At 36.9% G+C, this 21954-nt stretch overlaps 1 protein-coding gene across 3 annotated transcripts in view; it reads left to right on the plus strand.

The window, feature by feature from the left end:
* The first annotated feature begins 89 nt into the window (after window positions 1-89).
* Window positions 90-21954, plus strand: part of KDM1B (lysine demethylase 1B) — a 48636-nt gene continuing 26771 nt past the window's right edge. The window contains exons 1-8 of one of the 3 annotated variants that reach the window (XM_063096608.1): window positions 90-173; window positions 492-535; window positions 3901-4000; window positions 4899-5026; window positions 6303-6392; window positions 8558-8669; window positions 10793-10909; window positions 19372-19410. In XM_063096608.1, the coding sequence (XP_062952678.1) occupies window positions 3914-4000; window positions 4899-5026; window positions 6303-6392; window positions 8558-8669; window positions 10793-10909; window positions 19372-19410 (573 nt within the window). In that variant the 5' untranslated portion in view covers window positions 90-173; window positions 492-535; window positions 3901-3913. Of the gene's footprint in view, window positions 174-491; window positions 536-1147; window positions 1169-3900; window positions 4001-4898; window positions 5027-6302; window positions 6393-8557; window positions 8670-10792; window positions 10910-19371; window positions 19411-21954 lie in introns of those variants that run through there. The other 2 variants (XM_063096609.1, XM_063096610.1) reach the window with 2 other exon arrangements.

A 21954-nucleotide genomic window follows, 5' to 3' on the forward strand; every position in this document is an offset into this window, starting at 1 on the left:
CTCCTCCCACCCCGGGTCACGCCGTGACAGAGGCGGAAGCGGCGGCGGCGGCGGCGGCCGAGAGGGGGCTGCGGCTCGCGGCGCGGGTCCTGCCGTCGTGTGCGCGCGGCGCGCGGCTCCGGAGAGACGCCCGCAGCCCGGGGCGGCGCGCACCGCCTCGCCGGCGCTCCGAGGTGGGGACTCGCGACTCCGGGGTCGCGCGTGGGGGCCGGGGCGGATTTCGGGTGACAGCGCTGCACAAAGCGGCTCGGCTGGGGTGCAAGCACTGCTTCTCCCCCCGGCGCAGCGCCCCTCGCCCGGGTGGGAGGGGGGCGGGTACCTCAGGGGCTGGCTGGTACCTTCCGCTCCCGATTGGAAGGGGGTGCGGGGTGGGGATCCCTGTGTGAGGAAGGGGGAATTCCCGGGCTGGGGTGTTGTGACGACGGGGTTCCCCCGTTCGTCACGGGGTTGCGGGTCTCCTAACCCCCCTACAATGTTTCCTTTCTGTACAGCGGTGCCTTCTCCCCAAGACTCCTTGCGCCTCTGCAGCGCAAAGGTGAGCCCGGGGGGCTGTTGCTTCTCCGACTTGGGAGAAGACACGAGAAAGCTTTTCGGGAAGCGAGGCGGCCGCAGGTGGTACCCGGGGGCTGGGGTTCCCTCCTGGGGGCTGTCAGAGCTCTGTCATTCGGGCGGGTGTCTGCCGCGGGGGGAACCCCACACAGTTCGCGAGTGGGAACTCCCTCGCTTGTTCTTGCCAGCCGATCAGGTGGCGGCGAGGAGTCTGCACAGCCTTGAAGGTGTAGTGATTCTCCAGCACAGCCACCATGCATTGAGACTTGATTAGCATTGCCCAGTTGCTGGGGTAACTCCTCTGTGATTGGAGACGCGGAGGGGTCGGCCCGATTACGGTAGCTGTTAGTCAACAGTGTGGCAGCTGGCAGGTGAAAGAGGAAGGAAGAGGCAGGCCCAGCTGTAGAAAGTTGGGGTTCAGTGATCTGGAACCTCGCCAGATAGAGGCCCAGTCTTCCCCTGGGTAAAGTTGCAGGACTTCATAGACCACTACAGTTGCGGGGGTCGCCCCCCTTCCCCCCACATATATATGCACACAACTCAAGGCTTTTGCCAGTTTTGTTTTGATTTTTAATCTATTTCAGTGGAAGAAAAGTGAGAGGGAAGATTTCTTCAGGAGGTACGTGAGAAAATTACCATTAATTTTCTTCAGGCACAGAAAGTAGTCAACAAAAGACATCCAGGCAATTGGGGATTTAATATTGAATTGGATATTGAATATTGAATAATTCGATATTGAATTATTGTGCTGTATCCATATTTCTGAGAATGTAATTAGTGTGGAGTAATAAGGTTCTAGTCCTGCCTCATTTTAAGTGGCTGAAAGGGAAATTTCTGTTTCTTTTGTCTCTGAAGAAGTTTCTAGTAGTTGTCCTATTTTTAGAAATTATGCTGACTACATTATACGTTTTTATTCTAACCTGGAGTCCTTTTGGTTCATATTTGTATGACTTCTGCTTCAGAAAATTCTGGGAATTAAAGTAGAAATCTAAATGTTGATATATTCACCAAAACCCCCACTTTTTCCCCTTTCTTTTATCACATTAAAAGAAAACCAAAGCTATGAATTTAAAATTAGGAGAAAAAATGCTTCTAATATTGAACATGAAACAAATTGGTTATAAATATAGGTGTGTTTATTAATTTGAAGAATCAAGTTTGTTTTAATGACACTTTGGTCAGTATTTCTAACATATTTAAAAGCACAATAACTTTAGTCCTTCCAACTTAAAATTTTTTGGTTTTATTTTTGGGGGGTCAAACCATTTTATTGAGGGGCTTGGAGGTGGCAGGTGGAGGTTTCCTCCAGCAGGGCGGGGATCTCCCCCACCTCACAGTTGTGGAAAAAAGTACTTAAAATTTTTCCCTTCATTTCTAAACCCAAGGATCCAGCAACAGTGGAAATACAGAAATTACATTAAGTGCCAAAAAAAAGTATGGAAGCACATAACCCTCAATTGTATAATTAAAGGTGGAAATGTACTACCTTAACAACCTTCAATCAGATTTAATAATGGCTTTTATAGCTAATGTTTTCATTTCCTTTTAAACCATTTCTTGAAGTATTGTTCTTTATTGCATTAAGTACATATTTTCCGGTATACGGTTAGATTTAAATGTTTGACGTTTCTGGAAACTATGCTTTCTTTTGGGAATGTATGCATTCCTAAATGACATGGTCAGACATTGCTAGGCTGATTTCATTTATGTTCCTAAACCCCATATTAGACTTCAAATATTTTTGCGATAATACTTACATATACTATATATTTCTGTATACTATATACATATTTACATATACTATATTTGTGGTTTATTTTATGAATAATGTGGGTATATATATTATATATAAAGAGATTTATATATACATGTATATAAGAATTCATGTTTATATATACATAGGTAGAGGACAGCCTTTTGAAAATACAAATGGGGTCTAGAAAGCCTTTGAGTATAACAATTATAGGTAGATAGAACTTTTAACATTATTAGCACCTTATCCAGCAGTATAATGGATGCTGTAGAACTAAATGGTAATTTATTTAGTGTTTAAATAACTATAATGCATTTCAGAATATGTAAGGTTTATGTGTTCACAGCTAACATAATATTGGTTTTGAGAAAGTGAAGACTAAATGAAAGGAAAACTATGCAGAACACTGATGACAATCATGAAGAGATTTACCATTTGTCTGATGTATCTATGGAGGGGAGTTTGGGGGGAGATTTCTCAGTCAATGTAGATGGCAAACTGAAAGTTTTTCCACGTGATGTTAATAATTCATGGAAATACTCTTATGGAGGTTAGTATACCTCACAAATTTAAAACAATAGGATTAAAAGCTCCTCAAAGCTTTTCTCCAAGATTAAGATGTGTGGAATTTGTATTTTATAGTATTACTTTTCTACTTTCATATTCCTTATCTATAGATCCTGCTTATTTTTCATTCTGTCATTTTGTGTGTACATATATGTGTGTGTGTGTGTAGTTAATATGATCATGGGAGGAAATGAATGATAATTACAGAATTCATGTATTATTGAGGACTTACCTATGGTAAGCATTTTTCATTCCTTATGTAATTTTTTTTTTTTTGGCAGCTGGTCAGTATAGGGATCAGAACCCTTTCATTATCTAATTTAATTGAAAAAAAATCTAATAACTCAATATTTCATGGTTACTGTGCGTTATTTCTCTTGTAGATTTTGGTTCTTTAATGTTTGTTTAACCGTATTGTTATTAGACTAGTTTGAGAACTCAAGACTTTTCCAGTAGGAGATACCAGTTCTAGCTAATCCAGATTACTACTCTATTCAGTGATGACTAGACAGTGTGTATAATATTTCTTTGAATTTTACTAAGAAGGAATGAATTAGTTTTCTTTTTAAAGTGTACTAAGAGATCAAAATTCAGGAGCTGCTAGAAGATACAGCAAGATAAAGAGGAATATAACAGACAAAAATTAGGTGTTTTTCTTCATTGAATTTTACAAACAGTAGTGTAATTTGTTTATTGGTTGTTCATATGGTATGTTTCACACTTTAAATGTGCATACTACTAATGGATAATAGTTATTGAGTACTTATAATATGCCAGCTCTTTGGCTTTAAATAGGTTATTTTGTTTAATCTTCACACCAATGCTGTAGGACATTCTTCCTATGCCCATTTTATGTATGAGAACACTCAGGCTTAGAGAATTTAAGTAACTTGAAAGAGGTGACTTTATACTCAGACAGTCTAACTGCAGAGCATACACTCTTACCTACTAAACTACATAGTAAGTTTGCTCCAGGCTGTTAAAAACATTAGCAGATGCTATTATTTAATGGTTTAATTTTTTTCTGGCAGATTTTCTCGTACAATGGCAACCCCACGGGGGAGGACAAAGAAAAGAGCACCTTTTGATCATTCTCCAGACAGCCTTCCTTTGAGGAGCTCCGGTAGGCAGGTATTATTCATTTGTTTATTCGACACATCTTTTTTAAGCATGCAAGATTATTTTGATTGGGACTGGAGAATTAGAGATGAAAATACACAACTCCAGTCCTCAGGAGGCTTGCAGTCTAGTGGCGAAATTCACAATGCAACCCTAATACAGTGTGATAAAGGGATGGGAAATGGAACATAGTAGTGTATCTGGCAGAGGCAACTGCAAGTGTAAAGGCATAGAGTGTGGATTGGCATGGGGCATCCCGAGAATCCAGCTGTGTGGTTGTTTCCAGGATATGAGATTGGGGCCAGATCAGGCTTGGCTTGGCTGTCACTCATAGAAATTTGGACTTTAGCTTGTAGTTGGTTGGGTGCTGTTAGAGCGTTAATTTGTGGGGCTTTTATTTTATTTTTTTAAAGAAAAAATTCAATGATATAATTCTTTTTCTAGGTTTTTTTGTTTGTTTTTTATCTGCAATACTGAGAGAGTGTAAACACTCTAAATAAAGAAAAATATCTTAATTTGAGAATGCCTTTTGTCTATTTTGACGGTTGTCACCTTTTCCTAAGAAAGGGTCACATGAATTTTAGTTCTTTCCTCAGCTCACTGTCGTTAAAGTGCTACTTCTACGAGGGTTCTTCAAAAAGTTCATAGGAAAATAGAATGATAATATGAATGTTAAAAAGATAATATGAATGTTTCTGTGAACTTTTTGGAGTACCCTCGTGTATCTCTAGCGAGTTAGTGAGTTATTTGCACGGTGCAGTCATGAGGAAATTGCTGTATCGTCAGCTCCTAACCTACTGCCAGGATGTCATTGATCTTCTAACCTGGATGTGATTCAGTAGTAAACCTTCCACAGCCTTCACCCCTGGTCATTCTGGTGAAATCTTATCCTCAGCTGGTTCTCCCTCAGGCGAAGAAAAAAGCAACAGAGATGGCAGATGAAGATGAAGATGGTGGGTCAGAAAAGAAGTACAGGAAATGTGAAAAGGCGGGCTGTACGGCCACGTGTCCTGTGTGCTTTGCAAGTGCTTCTGAAAGGTCTGTTTAGATATTGGGTCTTGGCTTCTGAGAGCATTCTTTGTGGGAACATCATCTTTGAAGATAGTTTTCCTAAATATAGATATAGATTTTGAAAGTCGTCTAATAATAGAGATATTGCCTGGACGTTCTGTATGCACCACACTCTCCTTAATGCTCCCGTCACACTTAGCCTACTGGGAGAGACTGCACCCATGTCAACTTTGTAATACAGTGTCCTCAAATCCAACCAACCATAGCTGGGGGTCGAGCATGGGACGGGGTATAGACCACACAGTGGAGAGAACCCTTGATCTCCCTGTCCAGACCAGCATGCATGTACTTTTCCCTGTGCTGCTTTTCTCCCTCGTATAACAAACCTCCATTTCCCATATCCATACACAAGTCTCAGAAACTATGTAGCCGAGTCTGGCCCTTTTTTTTTTGAGATGACAAAAGTATGACCTTTTTTGACTTCTGGAGAAAAATCTTCAGTTAAGGCTTAAGATTCAATAAAACCTGGAAAACAAATCCCACTTTTTAAACACAAAGAGGTGGTGGTGGTCATGTTCATAGCGGCATGATTTTTCAGTCTTCTGCTGTATTATTGGCTGTTTGACAAGTTATATTTGCCAGATTGCCGCTTGATTTTCCAATTGCAGCTGGCCAGATTCATTCACTGTTCAATACTGGGCCAGATATTATTACTGGAGACCTTACTTCTCTCCTTCACACACATGCAACTTACGGCAAGTGAGCAGCATCACCGTTTCATGTCATAAAACCCCATCTTTACTCCATGGAGTCTCGTTAAGGCTCCTAAGCCCCAGGAGGGTTAGGTAGACCACAGGTCTAAGTCCCTGTAGGATGAAGATGGAAGGTCACAGGAAATGTGAAAAGGCCACTGTGCGGCCACATGTCCTGTATGCTTTGCAAGTGCTTCTGAAAGGTCCATTTAGACATCGGGTTTTGGCCTCCCGAGAGCATTCTTTGTGGGAACATCATCCTTGAAGATAGTTTTCCTAAAAATGGATATAGATACTGTGAGTCTTCTAATAATAGAGATATAACTTGGACATTCTGTATGCACCACACCCTCCTTAATGCTCCCTTTATTAATAATCTGTGTAGTAGTATCCACTCCAATTTCCTCTGTTGTTAGCTTGGGGTTGTTAGGAGTCTCAGTGGAGATAGTGCAAAATGGGCCCATAGGAGATGCTTGCTAATTTTTTTTTTTTTTTTAAGTGAAAAGAAATGTTTATTCATTACCAAAGCTACATATTTGTGCTATTTTCAGATGTGCCAAAAATGGCTATACATCCCGATGGTATCACCTCTCCTGTGGGGAACATTTCTGTAATGAGTGCTTTGACCATTACTACAGAAGGTTTGTGCACTAATTGCTTTTGAGTTTTCCATGGTGGAGGGGGCAGTGCAAAGGCAGCAGAAGGGGTTGGTTATGGCTTAGCCCTGGGCTTACTGAATTAGTTGACTGTTCCAGCCATGCCTGTGGCAACTGTAACTTTGACCAGAACTTCGATTCCATAGGTTGCATGTGTGCATGCTTTTGTGTGTACACACGCAGGACCTGAAAAATATCTGCTATATGACAGTTAATTTCTTTAGTCTGCAAGTTCTGGAAAACATAGGAGCTGTTGGTTCTCCATTTTATTGTTTTCAATTTCATTGATTTACACTCTGATTTTTATTATTTACTTTCTTCTGCTTGCTTTAGATTTGATTTTCTCTTTTCTCTCATTTCCTAACTTGGAAGCTTAAGTTATTGATTTTAGATCTTCTTTTCCAATAAATGCATTTAATGCTATAAATTTTCCTGCAGTCATTGATTTAGCTATATTCCACAAATTTTAGTAACTTTTATTTTCATTTAGTTCAAAATACTTTTTAATTTTTTTTTGCCCCTTAGATTAGTTAGAAATAAATTGTTTAATTTCCAGAATTTGGGACATCTCCAACAATTTTTCTAGTACTGATATCTAGTTTAATTCTGTAATGTTCTGAGAATGTACTTTGTATGACTTCTGTGTTTTAAATTTATCGAGGTTTGCTTGATGGCCCGTAATGGGGTGTATCTTGGTGAATGTCCCACGTGCAGTGGAGAAAAATGTGTATTCTAGTGTTGTCGTATGCAGTGGTCTGTAAATGTCAGCCAGTCAAGTCAGTTGATAGTGTGGTGCAGGTCATACACATCCTTTGATTTTATTCCCACCTGACCTTTTAATTACAAAGAGAGGTGTCTTAAAGTCTGCAATTTTAATTCTCTTGAAGTCTCCAACTATAATGCTGATTTGTCTATTTCTCCTTTCAGTTCTATAAGTTTTTACCTCATATATTTTTCACCTCAATCAATGTAGTTACATTGTGCATCTAGGATTATTATGGCTTCTCTGAAAATTGTCCCCTTTATGTAGTATCCCTTGTCCTTGTTATTCCTGATAATATTACTTGTTCAAATTAGTATGGCTACTTCAGCTGTCTTTTCATTAGTGTTAGCATGATTTACCTTTCTCCATTTCTTCACTTTTAACCTTTCTGAATTTTTGTATTTAAAGTAGGTTTCTCGTATACAGCATATAATTTTTAAAATCCCACATACAGTCTCTGTCTTTTTTTTTTTTTTTTAAAGATGACCGGTAAGGGGATCTTAACCCTTGACTTGGTGTTGTGAGCACCACGCTCAGCCAGTGAGCGAACCGGCCATCCGTATATGGGATCCGAACCCGGGGCCTTGGTGTTCTCAGCACCACACTCTCCCGAGTGAGCCACGGGCCGGCCCTCTGTCTTTTAATTTATAAGTTTAGACTACTCATGTTTGGTTTTTTTGTTGTTTTTTTGGTCGCTGGCCAGTACAGGGATCTAAACTGTTGATCTTGGTGTTACAACACTGTGTTCTAACTACCTGAGTTAACCAGCCAGCCCTCTATTCATGTTTTAAATGATTATTGATATAACTGGGTTAAAATATGTCATCTTGGGCCGGCTCCATGGCTCACTCAGGAGAGTGCGGCGCTGGTAGCGCTGAGGCCATGGGTTCGGATCCTATATAGGGGTGGCTGGTGCACTCACTGGCTGAGCATGGTGCAGACCACACTGTGCCAATGGTTGTGATCCCCTTACCGGTCCAAAAAAAAAAAAAAAAATGTCATCTTACTGTTTTCCATGTGGTGTGTTTTCCCCCCTTCTTTTTTCTAACTTTTCTGATATTAACTGAGCATTTTTATGATTGTATTTTATTTCATCTATTGATGTAATCTTTTTTTAACTGATGTAATTTTTTAAATGGCTGCCCTAGGATTTAGTATGTAACTTTAAAAATATCCTAATTTCCTCTTCAAATAATATTGTAATTAGTTTGATAGTAAAACTGGCAACCCTTCTCACTGCCTGTTTTATGGGTGCCAGTTAATAACTCTCCACCTCCCTTACAGTGAAACTTGTTAAGTCCCTTACATAAGATTTACTAACATGCGTCCTATTTTGAAAATCCGATTAACTTAACAACTTGACATATTTATTTTTATTGTTTTTCAGCCACAAGGATGGATATGACAAATATATTACCTGGAAAAAAGTATGGACTAGCAATGGCAAAACTGAGCCTAGTCCCAAAGCTTTCATGGCAGATCAACAGCTCCCTTACTGGGTAAGAAGAGTGATCTCTATTGCTCTATAAAGCATTTACAGAGCTTAAAGCAAGAGTAATGGGTGAAAATACTGATTTTTAGGAGATATTGCTTTTATTACATTTATTGTTCTTTCTGTGACTATTGAAGCAAATATTTTTTATTTTTGGAGAGAGCTTAGATAGTTGAACATCGACTCGCTAGAGACTCACTATCAGCTAGTGATAGTGATTGCTGACCTTGGTGCACATCTTTCTAATCTTTTTTTTCTGTTCTTATTTTTATGTGTTTGTTTATATACAAATCCTAATTAGATTTAAAATCATACTTGGGATATGATTTTTTGTAATTTATAGGTTTTTTTTTATTAATTTAACTTTATATTACCCTTTTTCCATTTAGTCATTCTTTGAAAATATATTTTAGTGATTGCATATGTTGTATAAATATACCACCATTTTATAAATGATTTGCTAATTTCTTTAACATTGTAAGTAATTCTGAGCCTCTCTGTGCACACTTAAAATTTTTTTTTAACTGATGTGAAATTTATGTAACATAAAATTAACCATTTTAAAGTGTACAGTTCATTGGCAATTAGTATATTCACAGTGTTGTGCAACCACCACCTCTATCTAATTCCAAAATATTTTCATTACCCACAAAGAAAGCTTTGTACCCTTAAGCAGTCACCCCCTAATTTTCCATCCCCCAAGTTCCTGGCAACCGCTAATCTGCTTTCTGTTTTTGTGGATTTACCCATTTTGAATGTTTCATGTAAATGAAATCATGCAGTAAAAGACCTTTCATTTTGGCTTTTTTCACTTAGCGTAGTGTTTTTGAGGTTCATTCATATCGTAGCATGTATCAGCACTTCATTCTTTTTATGGGTGAATAATATTCCATTGAATGGATATGCCACATTTTTAAATCATTCATCTGTTGATGGACATTTGGGTTGTTTCAACTTTTTAGCTATTGTGAATAGTGGTGCTTTGAACACTCATGTACAAGTATTTGTCTGAATACCATTTGCAGTGGATGTGAAGTGGTATCTCATTGTGGTTTTGATTTGCATTTGCTTGATGACTAATGCATCTCTTCATGTGCTTGATGGCCATTTTTATGTCTTCTTTGGAGAAATGTCCATTCAAGTCTTTTGCCCATTTTAAAATAGAGTGGTTTATCTTTTTGTTGTTAAGTTGTAAAAGTTCCTTATATTCTGGATACTTAACCCTTGTCCAACCTATGATTTGCAAATATTTTCCCCTATAGATTGTGTTTTCACTCTGATAGTGTCCTTTGCACAAAAGTTCTTAATTTTAATGAAGTTCAGTTTATCTATTTTTTTCTTTTGTTGCTTGTGCTTTTGGTATCACAGCTAAGAATCTGTTGCCAAATCTGAGGTCATAAAGATTTACTCCTGATGTTTTCTTCTAAGAGTTTTATCGTTTTAGCTCTTACGTTTAGATGTTTGATCCATCTCGAGTTAATTTGTGTGTGTGTGTGAAGTAGAGGGTCTGACTTCTTTCTTTTGTATATGGATATCTGCATTTTTTATTTTACACGAACTTTTTATTTTGGAATCATTTTTAATTTACAGGAAGTTGTTAAGATAGTATAGATAGTTCCCATATATCCTTCACCCAGTTTCCCCTGATGTTATCATTTTACATACCATGATTATTTGTCAAACTAAGAAATTAACATTGTACAGTACTAATAACTACATTATAGACTTTATTTGGATTTCATCAGTTTTTTCACTAATATCCTTTTACTGTTCCAGGATCCAACCCGGGATAACATGTTGCATTTAGTGTGCATGCTTTCTGACTAACTTTAACTGAATTTAACTCTGGTTATTCCCTTAGGTTAGAGCTGGGAAAGCTTTCTGACAGTAGTACTCAGATTCCTTTTGCACTTTCCTGATGGCTGAGCTAGTATTAATTCAGAAATTACCCTAAAAGAGTAGAAGTGGATTCTATGGGTTGTGGTGATGCAAGAGGGAGAAAAAATACTTAGGACAGCTAAAAGTTGGTCAAATCATGTGAAGAAGATGGCAGAGTAAAATGGTGAAGAATAAAAACAGTAGCTCAAGATTAGTTGAGTTATTGATCCTGACTTATTACTTCCCATCTAGGTTCAGTGTATAAAACCTGAATGTAGAAAATGGAGACAACTCACCAAGGAAATCCAGCTTACTCCACAGATAGCGAAGACTTACCGATGTGGTATGAAACCAAATACTGCTGTCAAGGTATGATCTCTATTGGTTTTTGTTTTGAATTAACTGATAGGTGAATTTAGTTGTCAGCAAATATGAGTAGTAATGGTATGTATTTTTCATTTATTGTGTTCATTGTATCAGGATTTTGTTGGTGTACATGTAACAGAACCCCAGCTCAGTGGCTTAACCAATTAAGGTTTTGCTTTTTCTGTCATTATAAGAAGTTTGGAAATAGGCTGCCCTGGTTGCTTTAATTTCCCAGGGAAGTCTCTTCCTAGTTTCCAGTCCAGCCACCTTTATTTTATCTTCCATCCTCAATGCTACAAGATGATTACTGCACCACCAGCCATTGTGTACAAATTTTGAGCAGAAAAGAGGGGAAGGGCAAGAGAGGTGTGCCAGCTGAGTCTGTCTGTCTTTTATTAGGTATATTCCTGGAAGTTCCAACCATAGATTTCTGTGTGTGTCTCATTGGCCAGAGTAGGATCATGTAGCTACTCCGAACAACAATGAGGACAAAGGGAGAAAATATTTTACAGCAGCATGTTGCAACAACAACCAGGATCTTGTTAGTAAGGAAGAAGGGATGAATGGATATGTTTGGCAGTTAGGAATCAGCCATAGTTGGAATAAAGTCTCTTTTTTGAAATTTGGCAGTTACCTAATATATAAAATTGTGTAATGGCTTTAGTGTGCTAAAGGCATTTAATTTATGCAAACATTACTTGTATCTTGAGAACATTAAAGAATATTAGGATTCATTGTAACTCCAGAAGAAAAATACTTTCTTTTTTAAAAATTGTCATATAGTTCATATACCATAAAATTCACTGTTTTAAAATTAAAATTATATACCATTAATTCACCGTACAACTCAGTGGTTTATAGTATATTCACAAAGATATACAATTATTACCAGCAAAGTACTTTCTTAATTCAAATATTTTCCTTTTAAAGAATGAATGGAAAGTTTTATAAAGTTTATGATCAAGTTTTTAAAAGTCTGGGATTTAAAATATTAATATAATATATATATATGCATAATTATTATTAAAAGTTTTGGAAGTTGTTGCAAACTAAAATAGGAAAAAAGGTATGAACATTTAGGAGATATATTTTTTTGTTTTAAGTTTTACATAAAGCGGGCTAGTTAGCACACTTGAGAAAGCATGGTGCTGGTAACAGCAAGGTCATGGGTTTGAATCCCTGTACTAGCCAGCTGCCAAAAAAAAAAAAAAAAAGTTCCCTTGATCAAAATATGAGATTTGGGGTTGGCCACTTAGCTCAGTTGGTTAGAGTGTGTTGATAAAACACCAAGGTCAAGGGTTCAGATCCCCATACTGGCCAGCTGCCAAAAAAAAAAAAAAATTCCTTTTTACATAAGTATTATATGAATATATTCTTAGGATTTAAAAAAAGTAAATGGAATGTGTGTATGTATGTATAAATACATACACATGCATATAATATACAAATAAAGAATGAAAGTCCTCCTTAACCATCTCCTTCCTGCTTTAATAGATTACCACTTTTTGTGATTCATTTATCCTACTGGAATTTTTAAAAAGGCATTTGATTACATATTTATGGAAGGCACGTTTTTTAAAGGCTGTTGATATGAATATCCAAACTACTTTTTAAATGTTTAAAGACCTGTATAGCTCAGAGTGATCATTATATCAAAACCTTACCTGCTTTGAGAAGTAGTATTTTTAATAGATGTAAAATTACATTTTATTTTTGTTATTGAGGTATAATTACAGGCTGTAATTATATGCACACATCTTAAATGAACTTCATTGAGTTTTGGAAGAGGTCTGCAATGTGTAGCCAGTACGCCAATCAAGATACACAGTGCTTCCATCACCCTGAAAAATTCCAGTTATTTTCTCCCCTCCCCCCAGTAGCAACTGCTGTTCTGATTTCTGTCCCCATAGATCAGTTACGCCTCCTCTTAAACTTGATAAAAATGGAGTCAGCCAATATGTATTCTTTAGTGTTTTGTTTCTTTCACTGAGTACAATTGTTTTTGAGATTTATCTGTATTGTACGCATCTGTAGTTTCTTCTTTTTTATTGCTGACTAGATTTCATTGTATATACGCTACAATTTGTTTACCCATTCTCCTGTCGAAGGACATTTGTGTTGTTTTAAGTTTTTTGCTGTTATGAATAAAATTGTAGTGAACATTCTGTGCAAGTGTTTTTGTGGACCTATGTTTTCCTTTCTTATGGGTAAATAAATAGGAGTGTAATTGCTGAGTCATATGGAAAATATATGTTTAATATTTAAGAAACTGCCGAATAGTTTTCTGTGGTTGTGTACAATATGACAGCATTTGGCAGTGCCATTCCTTTTTTTTTTTTTTTTTTAATTCTTAATTGTAGCCATTCTAGTGGATGTGTACTGGTATCTCATTGTGGTGAACTAACACTAGTTTCCCTAATAACTAGTGATGGTGAACATTTTTTCATATGCTTATTGGCCATTCATGATTTCTCTTTAGAAAATACGTGGTTTTTTTTTTTTGTTTTTTTTTTGCAAATTGGATGTCTTACTGATTTGCGGGAGTTCTTGAAATAATTTGAATATGAATATGTATTTTGAATATTTTTTTCCCTACTCTGTATGTACTCTTTTCATTTTCTTAATAGGTGTTTTGTTGAGCAGGAGTTTTAAATTTTGAAGCCCAGTTTATGCATTTTTTTCATTTATGCTTAGAACTTTTTGTGTTTTTTCTGAGAAACAATTGACTACCTTTCACCTTGCAAGGATATCCTATTTTGAGAAGATTTATAGTTTTAGCCTTTTGCATTTAGGTCACTAATGTATCTCTAGTTAAGTTTTGATGTGAGTGGTTGACCAAATTTCGTGGTATTTTTTTCCCATACATTTAGATATTTAGTTGTTCAGTGCCCTTTGTTTAAAAGACTGTTCTTTTGGGCCGAGCCCATGGCGCACTTGGTAGAGTGCTGCGCTGGCAGCGCGGCAACGCTCCCGCCGCGGGTTCGGATCCTATATAGGACTGACCGGTGCACTCACTGGCTGAGTGCCGGTCACGAAAAAAAAAAAAAAAAAAAACGACAAAAAAAAAAAAAAAGACTGTTCTTTTCCCATTGAATTATCTTTGACACCAGTATAATAAAAATCAGTTTACTAAATATGTAGGTCTATTTCTGGACTCTATTCCAGTGATACCTTTGTTAATCCTTACCCAATACTTTATTTTCTTGATTATTGTATCTTTATAGTAAGTCTTAAAATCAGGTAGTGTAAGTTCCTCCAGCTTTGTTTTTCTTTTTTTTTTTTTTTTTGTTTTTGGTAGCTGGGCGGTGTTTTTCTTCTTCAGGATTGTTTATGTCCTTTATGTTTCCATATGCATTTCATTATCAGTGTGTTAGTATCTACTAAAAAGCCTCTGGGATTTTGATTAGAATGCATTGAATCTATAGATCATTTGGAGGAGAACTGACATCTTTATGTTTTTCAGTCTTCTTATCCAGGGGTTGGCAAACAGTGTGGCTCATGAGCCAAATCTGGCCTGCACGTCTTTTTGTAGATAAAGTTTTATTGGAACACAGCCATGCTCATTTATTATGTAGTGGCTGTTTTCACCCTACAAAAGCAGAGCAGTTGTGAAAGTGACTGGATAGTCCACACAGCCTAAACTATTTACTCTCTGGCCCCTACAGAAAACTGACCCCTGTTCTGACCCATGGCCATGGTATATCTCCCCATCTTTTCAGGGTTCTTTAATTTCTCCCAGCAGTGTTTTCTAATTTTTCCTGAGTGTATTTTTTATGTCTTGTGTTATTTCTAGATTTTTTTTTCTGTGATAACTAGTAGAATTTATTTTTAACTTCATTTTTAAGTTGTTTGTTGCAATTATATGGAAATACAGTTGATTTTTGTGTACTGACCTTATATGCAGAGACTTCATTGACCTCACTTTTAAATTTCACAAATCTTTTTGTAGATTCCTTTGAGTTATCCACAGACCAATCATATCAACTGTGAATAAAGATTGCTTTGCTTTTTCTCAGTCTTTTTTTGCTTTCTTTTTCTTGTCTTGTGACATTGGGGAGAACCACCAATGACCATGTTATATAGAAGTGGTGAAAGCAGACTTGCCTGCCTTGTTCCTGACCTTAAGAGGAACATGTTCAGTATTTCTCATTGTGTTTAATGTTGGCTGTAGCTTTTCATAAATATCTTACATCAGATTGAGAAAGTTCTTTTCTTTTCCTAGTTTGCTGAGAACTTTTATTATGAATGGATGTTGAATTTTGTCAAATACTTTTTCTACATATTTTATGATGATCATCTGGTTTTTCTCCTTTAATCTGCTAATGTAGTGAATTGCACTGATTTCAGAATGTTTAAACAACCTTGCATTCCTGGAAAGAAAATTCCACTTGTATTAATTATGATTTTGATGTATTGCTGGATTTGATTATAATGTTAGGGATTTTGGCATCTGTGTTCATGATGAATACTGTCTGTCATTTTCTTTTCTTGTAATATCCTTATCCGATTCTGCTCTCAGAGTTAAGCTCTATAAAAAAAAATGGAGAAGTTCATCCTTTCTATTTTGTTAAAGAGTTTGTTGTATAAGGTTGATATTGGTTCTTTTTAGTGTTTGGTTGACTTCGCTAGTGAAGCAATTTGGGCCAATAGTTTTCTTTATAAGAAGTCCATAAATTGCAGATTTGATTTCTTTAGCATATATATGGCTATATAGGTGGTTTATTACTTCTCTCCATTTTGGAAGGATGTGTTTTTCAAGGAAATCTTCTTTTTCATCTATTCTGTCAAATTTGTTAATGTAAAGTTGTTTGTACTGTTCCTTTATTCTCCTTTTAATGTTGGTGGGCTCTGTGGTGGTACCTCTTCTTTTATTCTTGATGCTGGTAATTTGGGAGTGTGGATCTAAGCCTTGGAGCAGGTTCCTAGAATTGGTAAAGCCTCTTCTAAAATCTCTTGGCTTAGCCCTTGATTGATTCTCGAGCTCAACTTTCAGAGTAGAAATCCTCTCTGAAGGGTAAAAGAGAAAAAAAGATGGGAGGGGGCTGACACTGGGGGGTGGGTAGTTTATTTTTCAGGCTGAGTGGCTGCACTGATGGGGACTAGGGTCTGTGGAATGAAGACACCATGGCTTGTGGGGTAGAGGGAGCATGTCCAGTAGCAGAAACAATGTCTTGGTTGCACTGAACGTAAATAGCTCCTGTGTCCCAGATTACTTCTCAAGTAAAAAGTAGATTCAGTGGCATTTCATTAAAATAATGAAAGGAGAATTCAGCCAAGCAGCGGTCAGAAATAACAGACTATTTTAATGGATTGTACTTTTTGAGCCATTTTTGCTCATCCTATTTATGTGATTTTTAAAAAATTTTAAACAGTTTTTTAAAAAAGATTTTGGATCATTTGAGTAGTAATCTTGTGTTACTAAATAGTAGTACATTTTATTCTGTGCTTTGACTAAACTATAATATGGAGTTATCCATAATCTCCCCTCTCTTTTACCTGCTGATAATTGAATTGACCTCATCTCTACAAATTGTTCAAACTCTTCATGTGCCTTTTTTAAAAAAAAAAATTTTTCCTTGGGTGGAAGTTGTCATTTTTAGCTTCTCTAAATAGTTTTTTAAAACTCTGTTTTCTTTAAAATGGCTTTATTTTTAAACAAATGATATGTGTTCATTATTGAAAAATTTAAACAATATAGAAAAGAACAAAGATGATAACAAAAAATTCATGAAGTTATCATTACGAAATAACCACTATTGAGCGAGATTCATTCAAAACTATTCCTGTATATATACAGGGAGAAGGCCTGGCCAACAGATAGCTTCATATGAAAGAATAGTGCTTTATCTGCTGGTTTTTTGTAAAATGATTGAATTTAATATAACATATATTTAACATAAGAAAAAGAAGCCAAAGTGAAATAAATTGTTGAACATAGAATAGTTATTTCATCCCAAGAAATAGTAGTTTCTAAAAACTCCCTACAAGGTTAAGAAAATACATTTTGAGAATGTTAAGAAGTTGGAATCATTCTAACTTAAAAACATTTTTTTTCGTGTTTCAATTTTAGATAATGTTGATTGACACCCTGGTATGAAATCAGAAAAAGTAAATTACATCACACTTGAGCCTACCTCCCCTTTTCTTCTCTCCCAGTGTGTTAGTGTTTTTTTTTTTTTAGTTTGTCAGAGATTTTATTATTTATTCTTTTATAACCATAGTTCCTCATTGCTTACTCTCACTCCTATATTTATGTGGATTTATTGTTCCCTACAATTTCTCTTATTTCTCTTACAATAACTCCTGTCCCAAGTTCGCTATTTTGATTTATTGCCTGGTTGGCTGTATTTTACATCAAGCATTTTTTTTCCAGGAGGCCCTCAGAGGGATCAGATTCCATAAGTTTTTGAAAATGTAATTGCCTTCTCTCCTCCCACCCCACTTTATAGTTGAAGCCTTTATGGTCTCCTTAAATTGCAACTTCTGAGGATGATGTCAAATCTCTTTAATCTCTGCCCCACCCGCAAGTCATTCTCCCTTGAGACCTCTTCATTATATAGCTCCATCTGAATTGATTACCATCCATAACCAGAACTTTTGAAATGGTACTTATTTATATGATGTTTACTGACCCAGAGTAATTTGGGTGTTCAGCTTGGTATGCTGTCAAGGACAATCAGGAAAAATTTATTTATAGAACAACATTAAAAAGAATGATAGCAAACTATAACACTATTTTGGATCTTTCTGTTTGTCACTTAATATATCTTAAAGATATTTCCATATTAGTATATAAAGATCTCTTCTTTCTCATTAATGATTGTCTAATAATCCACGGAATGGACATACCAGGCTTAATTTAGTGCTAGTGAAGGGCATTTAGTTACTTTTAAATGTTTACTGCTAGTGGCAGTGCTGCAGGGAATAACTTTGAATCTTTGCCATTTTTGAATATATTTGTCAGATCAATTCCTAGAAATATTTCTGTGTCAAATGGTGTATACAGTTATTTTAATTTGAAATAATTTATAGACACAAAAGAGGATTTATACTTAGTATGAGGGTACTTCAAAAAGTTTATGAAAAATGGAATTAAAAGATAATGCGAATCTTTCTATGAACTTTTTGAAGATCTCTCATATAAAAAGAGTAATGAATTAAAGCAAACACTCATATCCATCCTCTAGTTTAAGAAACCGGAAACGCAGCACTAACAATGGCTTTGTACCTCCCACCTTGCTCCTCGATAGTTCTTTCTCTCCTTTCCCTGCAAGGGTAGACAGTATTTTGAATTTTGTATTTATCATTCTCTTGCTTTTTGTTATAGAGTTAATACATATTTTTGAAACCCTAAACAACATGTTAAGTTTTGCCTATTTTTGTACTGTTTATAAATTGTATCATATTGTTTGTATTTCTTTGCAACTTGCTGTTTTCATTCAACATTGAGGTTTTTGAGATGCATCCGTGTTTATGCCTAAATTCTGGTTTATTAATTTTCCATGCTGAATAGTATTACATTGGGTGAATATACCACAATTTATCTATTTTCATGTTACTAACATAAGGGTTGTTTCTAGTTTTTGGCTGTTAACAAACAGTGCTTCTGTGAGCATTCTTGCAAGAATTTCTTTGAAATATATTTCAAGGACTGGAATTACTAGGCCATATGGTATGCCAATCTTCAGTTTATTTAGGCAACTTTTCTTATGGAAACATAACATTCAAACAGAAATGCACGAATCAGAATGCATACCTCAATGAATTTTCACAAAGTATCCATTTAGCCAGCTTCCAATAAAGAAATCAAACACTCTCCTGCACCCTTTCAGCTACAACCTCCATCCTTTGTTCTCTTAGAGTAACTACCTATTTACTATTCTGATTTATAATGCTACAGATTTCTTTGCTTGCTTCTGAACTTTGTGTAAATGGAATCATACGGTATGTATTCTTTTGGGTCTGGCTTCTTTCACTCAACATTATGTCTGTGAGACGCATCGATGTTGTTGTGTGTAGTTCATTCCCGTTGTTATGTAGCATGCCATTGTTTGAATATAGCAGTTTATCCATTCTACATTTGGGTTTCTATTACAAACAATGATCTTTTGAAGACTTTTTAATACTTCTGTTGGTGTACATGTACAGGTGAAAAATATATCAAGGTTAGAATTGCTGGTCATAGAGTATATTTTCAGTTATACAAGATCATGTCGAATTATTGTGCATTTAAAATGTTCATATTTTTGTCAGACTGCTCTCCTTAGTTGTTATTTTCCTTTATATTTCTGCCAGGAACGTTCTTACGAGTACATGTTTCTCCACACCTTCACTCATACAGTGTTTTATCAAACTTTCTCTTTGCCACTTTAATAGGTGAAAAAAGATATCTCATTGAAGGTAAATTGACACTTCAAACTGTATTTTATAAGTAAGCCTAATTAACACTCTGTTTTCTTTTGCAGCCCGAGACCTCAGATCATTGTTCTCTCCCAGAGGATCTAGTGAGTATTTCTGCATGTTCTGGCTTGGACTTAATTGTGCTTTCAGTGATAAGTACTATAAGTAAATGACAGTAAACTTTAAGAGTTTCTGTCTATTTGGTTGCTGATCAAAGACTTTTAAATCTAACTTGGTAACTATATTAGCCATAGTTGTATGATTAGTGATTTCCCCTCCACCCCCCAGCTTAAAAAAAGAAAAGTCATGTTGCTTTACATGAAAAGGGAATGAAGAGGAAGACACTGCTCCCGTCTTGCTGTAGGGATCAGGCTTGCTGTACTTGTTTTTCAAGGATGACTTTGTGACCTTTTCTGCACTTGAAACCTACTAAGAAAAGACCAAGATGGCCATAATTTGATTGTCTTGGCCCGGGTTCAGTTGCAGGAGTGTTCCTGTGTGTTCTGACCTCAGGGTAACTGCTTTGTCCTGCCCACACCCAGATATGGGAGGGGAGCGGTGTCTCTGGCTGGCACATTTCATGTGTCTTCATGAAACTTTGCTACCTTAGTTGGCAAGCTCCATGTGCCATGCAACCAGTGGCTGTTTCAGAACATGATTTTTAAAGTTTTGGCTTTCTGAGTTTCTAAAGTCCTGAGAATTCTGAGTTCCAGTGATTCAGGGTTGTTAATTTGAAGTTGTTCTAGATGTCTGAAACTCAACAACTATGATGGATTTTTAGTCAAAGGGAAAATTGACACCTAACAAGTCTGCTTTAAATCCATTCTGTTATTATATAAAGTGATGTGATATCTATGTGTGTATATGTACACACGCATAAATATTTTTAATAATAGATTGTAGCCTCAACCATTGCCATAGTAAAGCAGTGGCCCAAATAATTTTCAGATTTGGAATAGACAGGATGAGATTATAGAAAGAAATGAAAACTAACTTTAAATACATTTAAAATACCTTATTCATCTGTTCTCTAATATTGAGACCATTTTGACCCAGAAGAATCTGAACTTTAGGACAGAGGCCATATTCATGGGATATAAGAACTTTAAAAATTTCTGGGAGTCCCTGATGTTCATCTGCCAGTTATTTATTTTTGTGTTCAGATAAGAACGAGTCAGGTACAGCTTTATAGCCATAATCATGTACTTTTACCCTTTTTCTATTCCTATGTATTCTAGGGTCACTATTAAAGCAGTTTCTAAATTATGAGCAGTTTTATTAGTTTCCTTGGGCTGCTGTAACAAGTCACCACTAACTGGTGGCTTAAATAACAGAAGTGTAATTTGCTCACGGTTCTGGAGGCTGGAAATCTGAAATTAAGGTGGCAGCAGGGCCATGCTTTCTCTAAAGGCTCAAGAGGAGGGCCCTCCCTTGCCTTTTCTAGCTTCTGGTGGTTTCCAGCAATCCTTGGCATTCCTTTGGCTTGTAGATGAACAACCCCAATCTCTGCCTTCATCATCATGTGGCTTCTTCCCTGTGTGTCCCCCTGTCTCTGTGTCTCTTCTCCTCCTCCTTATAAGGACACAAGTCTTAGTGATTGTAGGGCTCACTCTACTCCAATATGAGCTCACTTTAACTAATTACATCTGCAGAGACCCTATTTCCAAATAAGATCATGTTCTAAGGTTCTAGGTGGACATGAATTTTGGGGGAATACTATTTAACCCAACCCAGCACAGTGGGTATTTGTAACTCTTCTAATAGATTGACTATATCAAGTGTGATTTCTTTAGTAGTATATGTTGTAGAGGTGAGGGTGCTATTTCTGATGGCAAATTGACAAACTTATAGCCAGGCGTCCAGGAATGGCATGAGTGCTGAGCAAAGACACAAGCAGGAGCAAGCGCTAGTTACTGTTTTTCCTTCTACACCAGTGCAGAGGATGGGCTGGGGCTCCCTCAGGTGGGCTTCTTAGTAGGAGAAAGAGTGGATAAGTAGCAAAATGGCAGGATTTCGCTTGATCCTGACTCAGTTTACCCACATAGCTGCATGACCCAGGAAACAGAAGAGTATGGGAAGAGCCTGGGTTCATGTTTGTTAGGGCACTAACATTTTGCCCTGTGTGTGGTCCATTCAGAGCGTCAGGATCTGAATACAGCAGTTTGCGCTTTCCTTGGGACTGAGGTAGGAAGGGGGTTTTTAGAGGCAGACCTGGTCTGTTGGGGAAGGAGCCAGAGCTCCCCTTCTTTTGGTACAGCATAGGCTGGCCAAAGATGACCAAACCTAAAAGAAGCCTTGAGAGCAACGATTGAGGACTCGGATTCCTGCAGGGGCTGGATGAGTAAGATGAATATGTGAGGCAGCAGGGATTTCTTTCTAGGGGGATTTGGAGCTTGTAGTAAACTGAAAAATGCTTGTCCCAGATTTGGACTCTGTGAAGTCTGAAGTCCAAAATACGTCTCCAAGCTGGATTCGACCTTGAGTTCACAAACTTCTGCTTGATGGCACATGGCATTTGCTTGGAGCCTGGAGAACTAGTAAAGGAGGGTCCCTGAAGTTCTCCTGTATCCAATTCTTAGCATTCCTGGAGCATATGTTTAAGATTGCGTTTAGAGAAGTCCGTCTGTCTAACATAGGATTTGTGGCAA

This window comes from Cynocephalus volans, chromosome 5, assembly GCF_027409185.1.
Source record: "Cynocephalus volans isolate mCynVol1 chromosome 5, mCynVol1.pri, whole genome shotgun sequence".
Taxonomy (NCBI): Eukaryota; Metazoa; Chordata; class Mammalia; order Dermoptera; family Cynocephalidae; genus Cynocephalus; species Cynocephalus volans.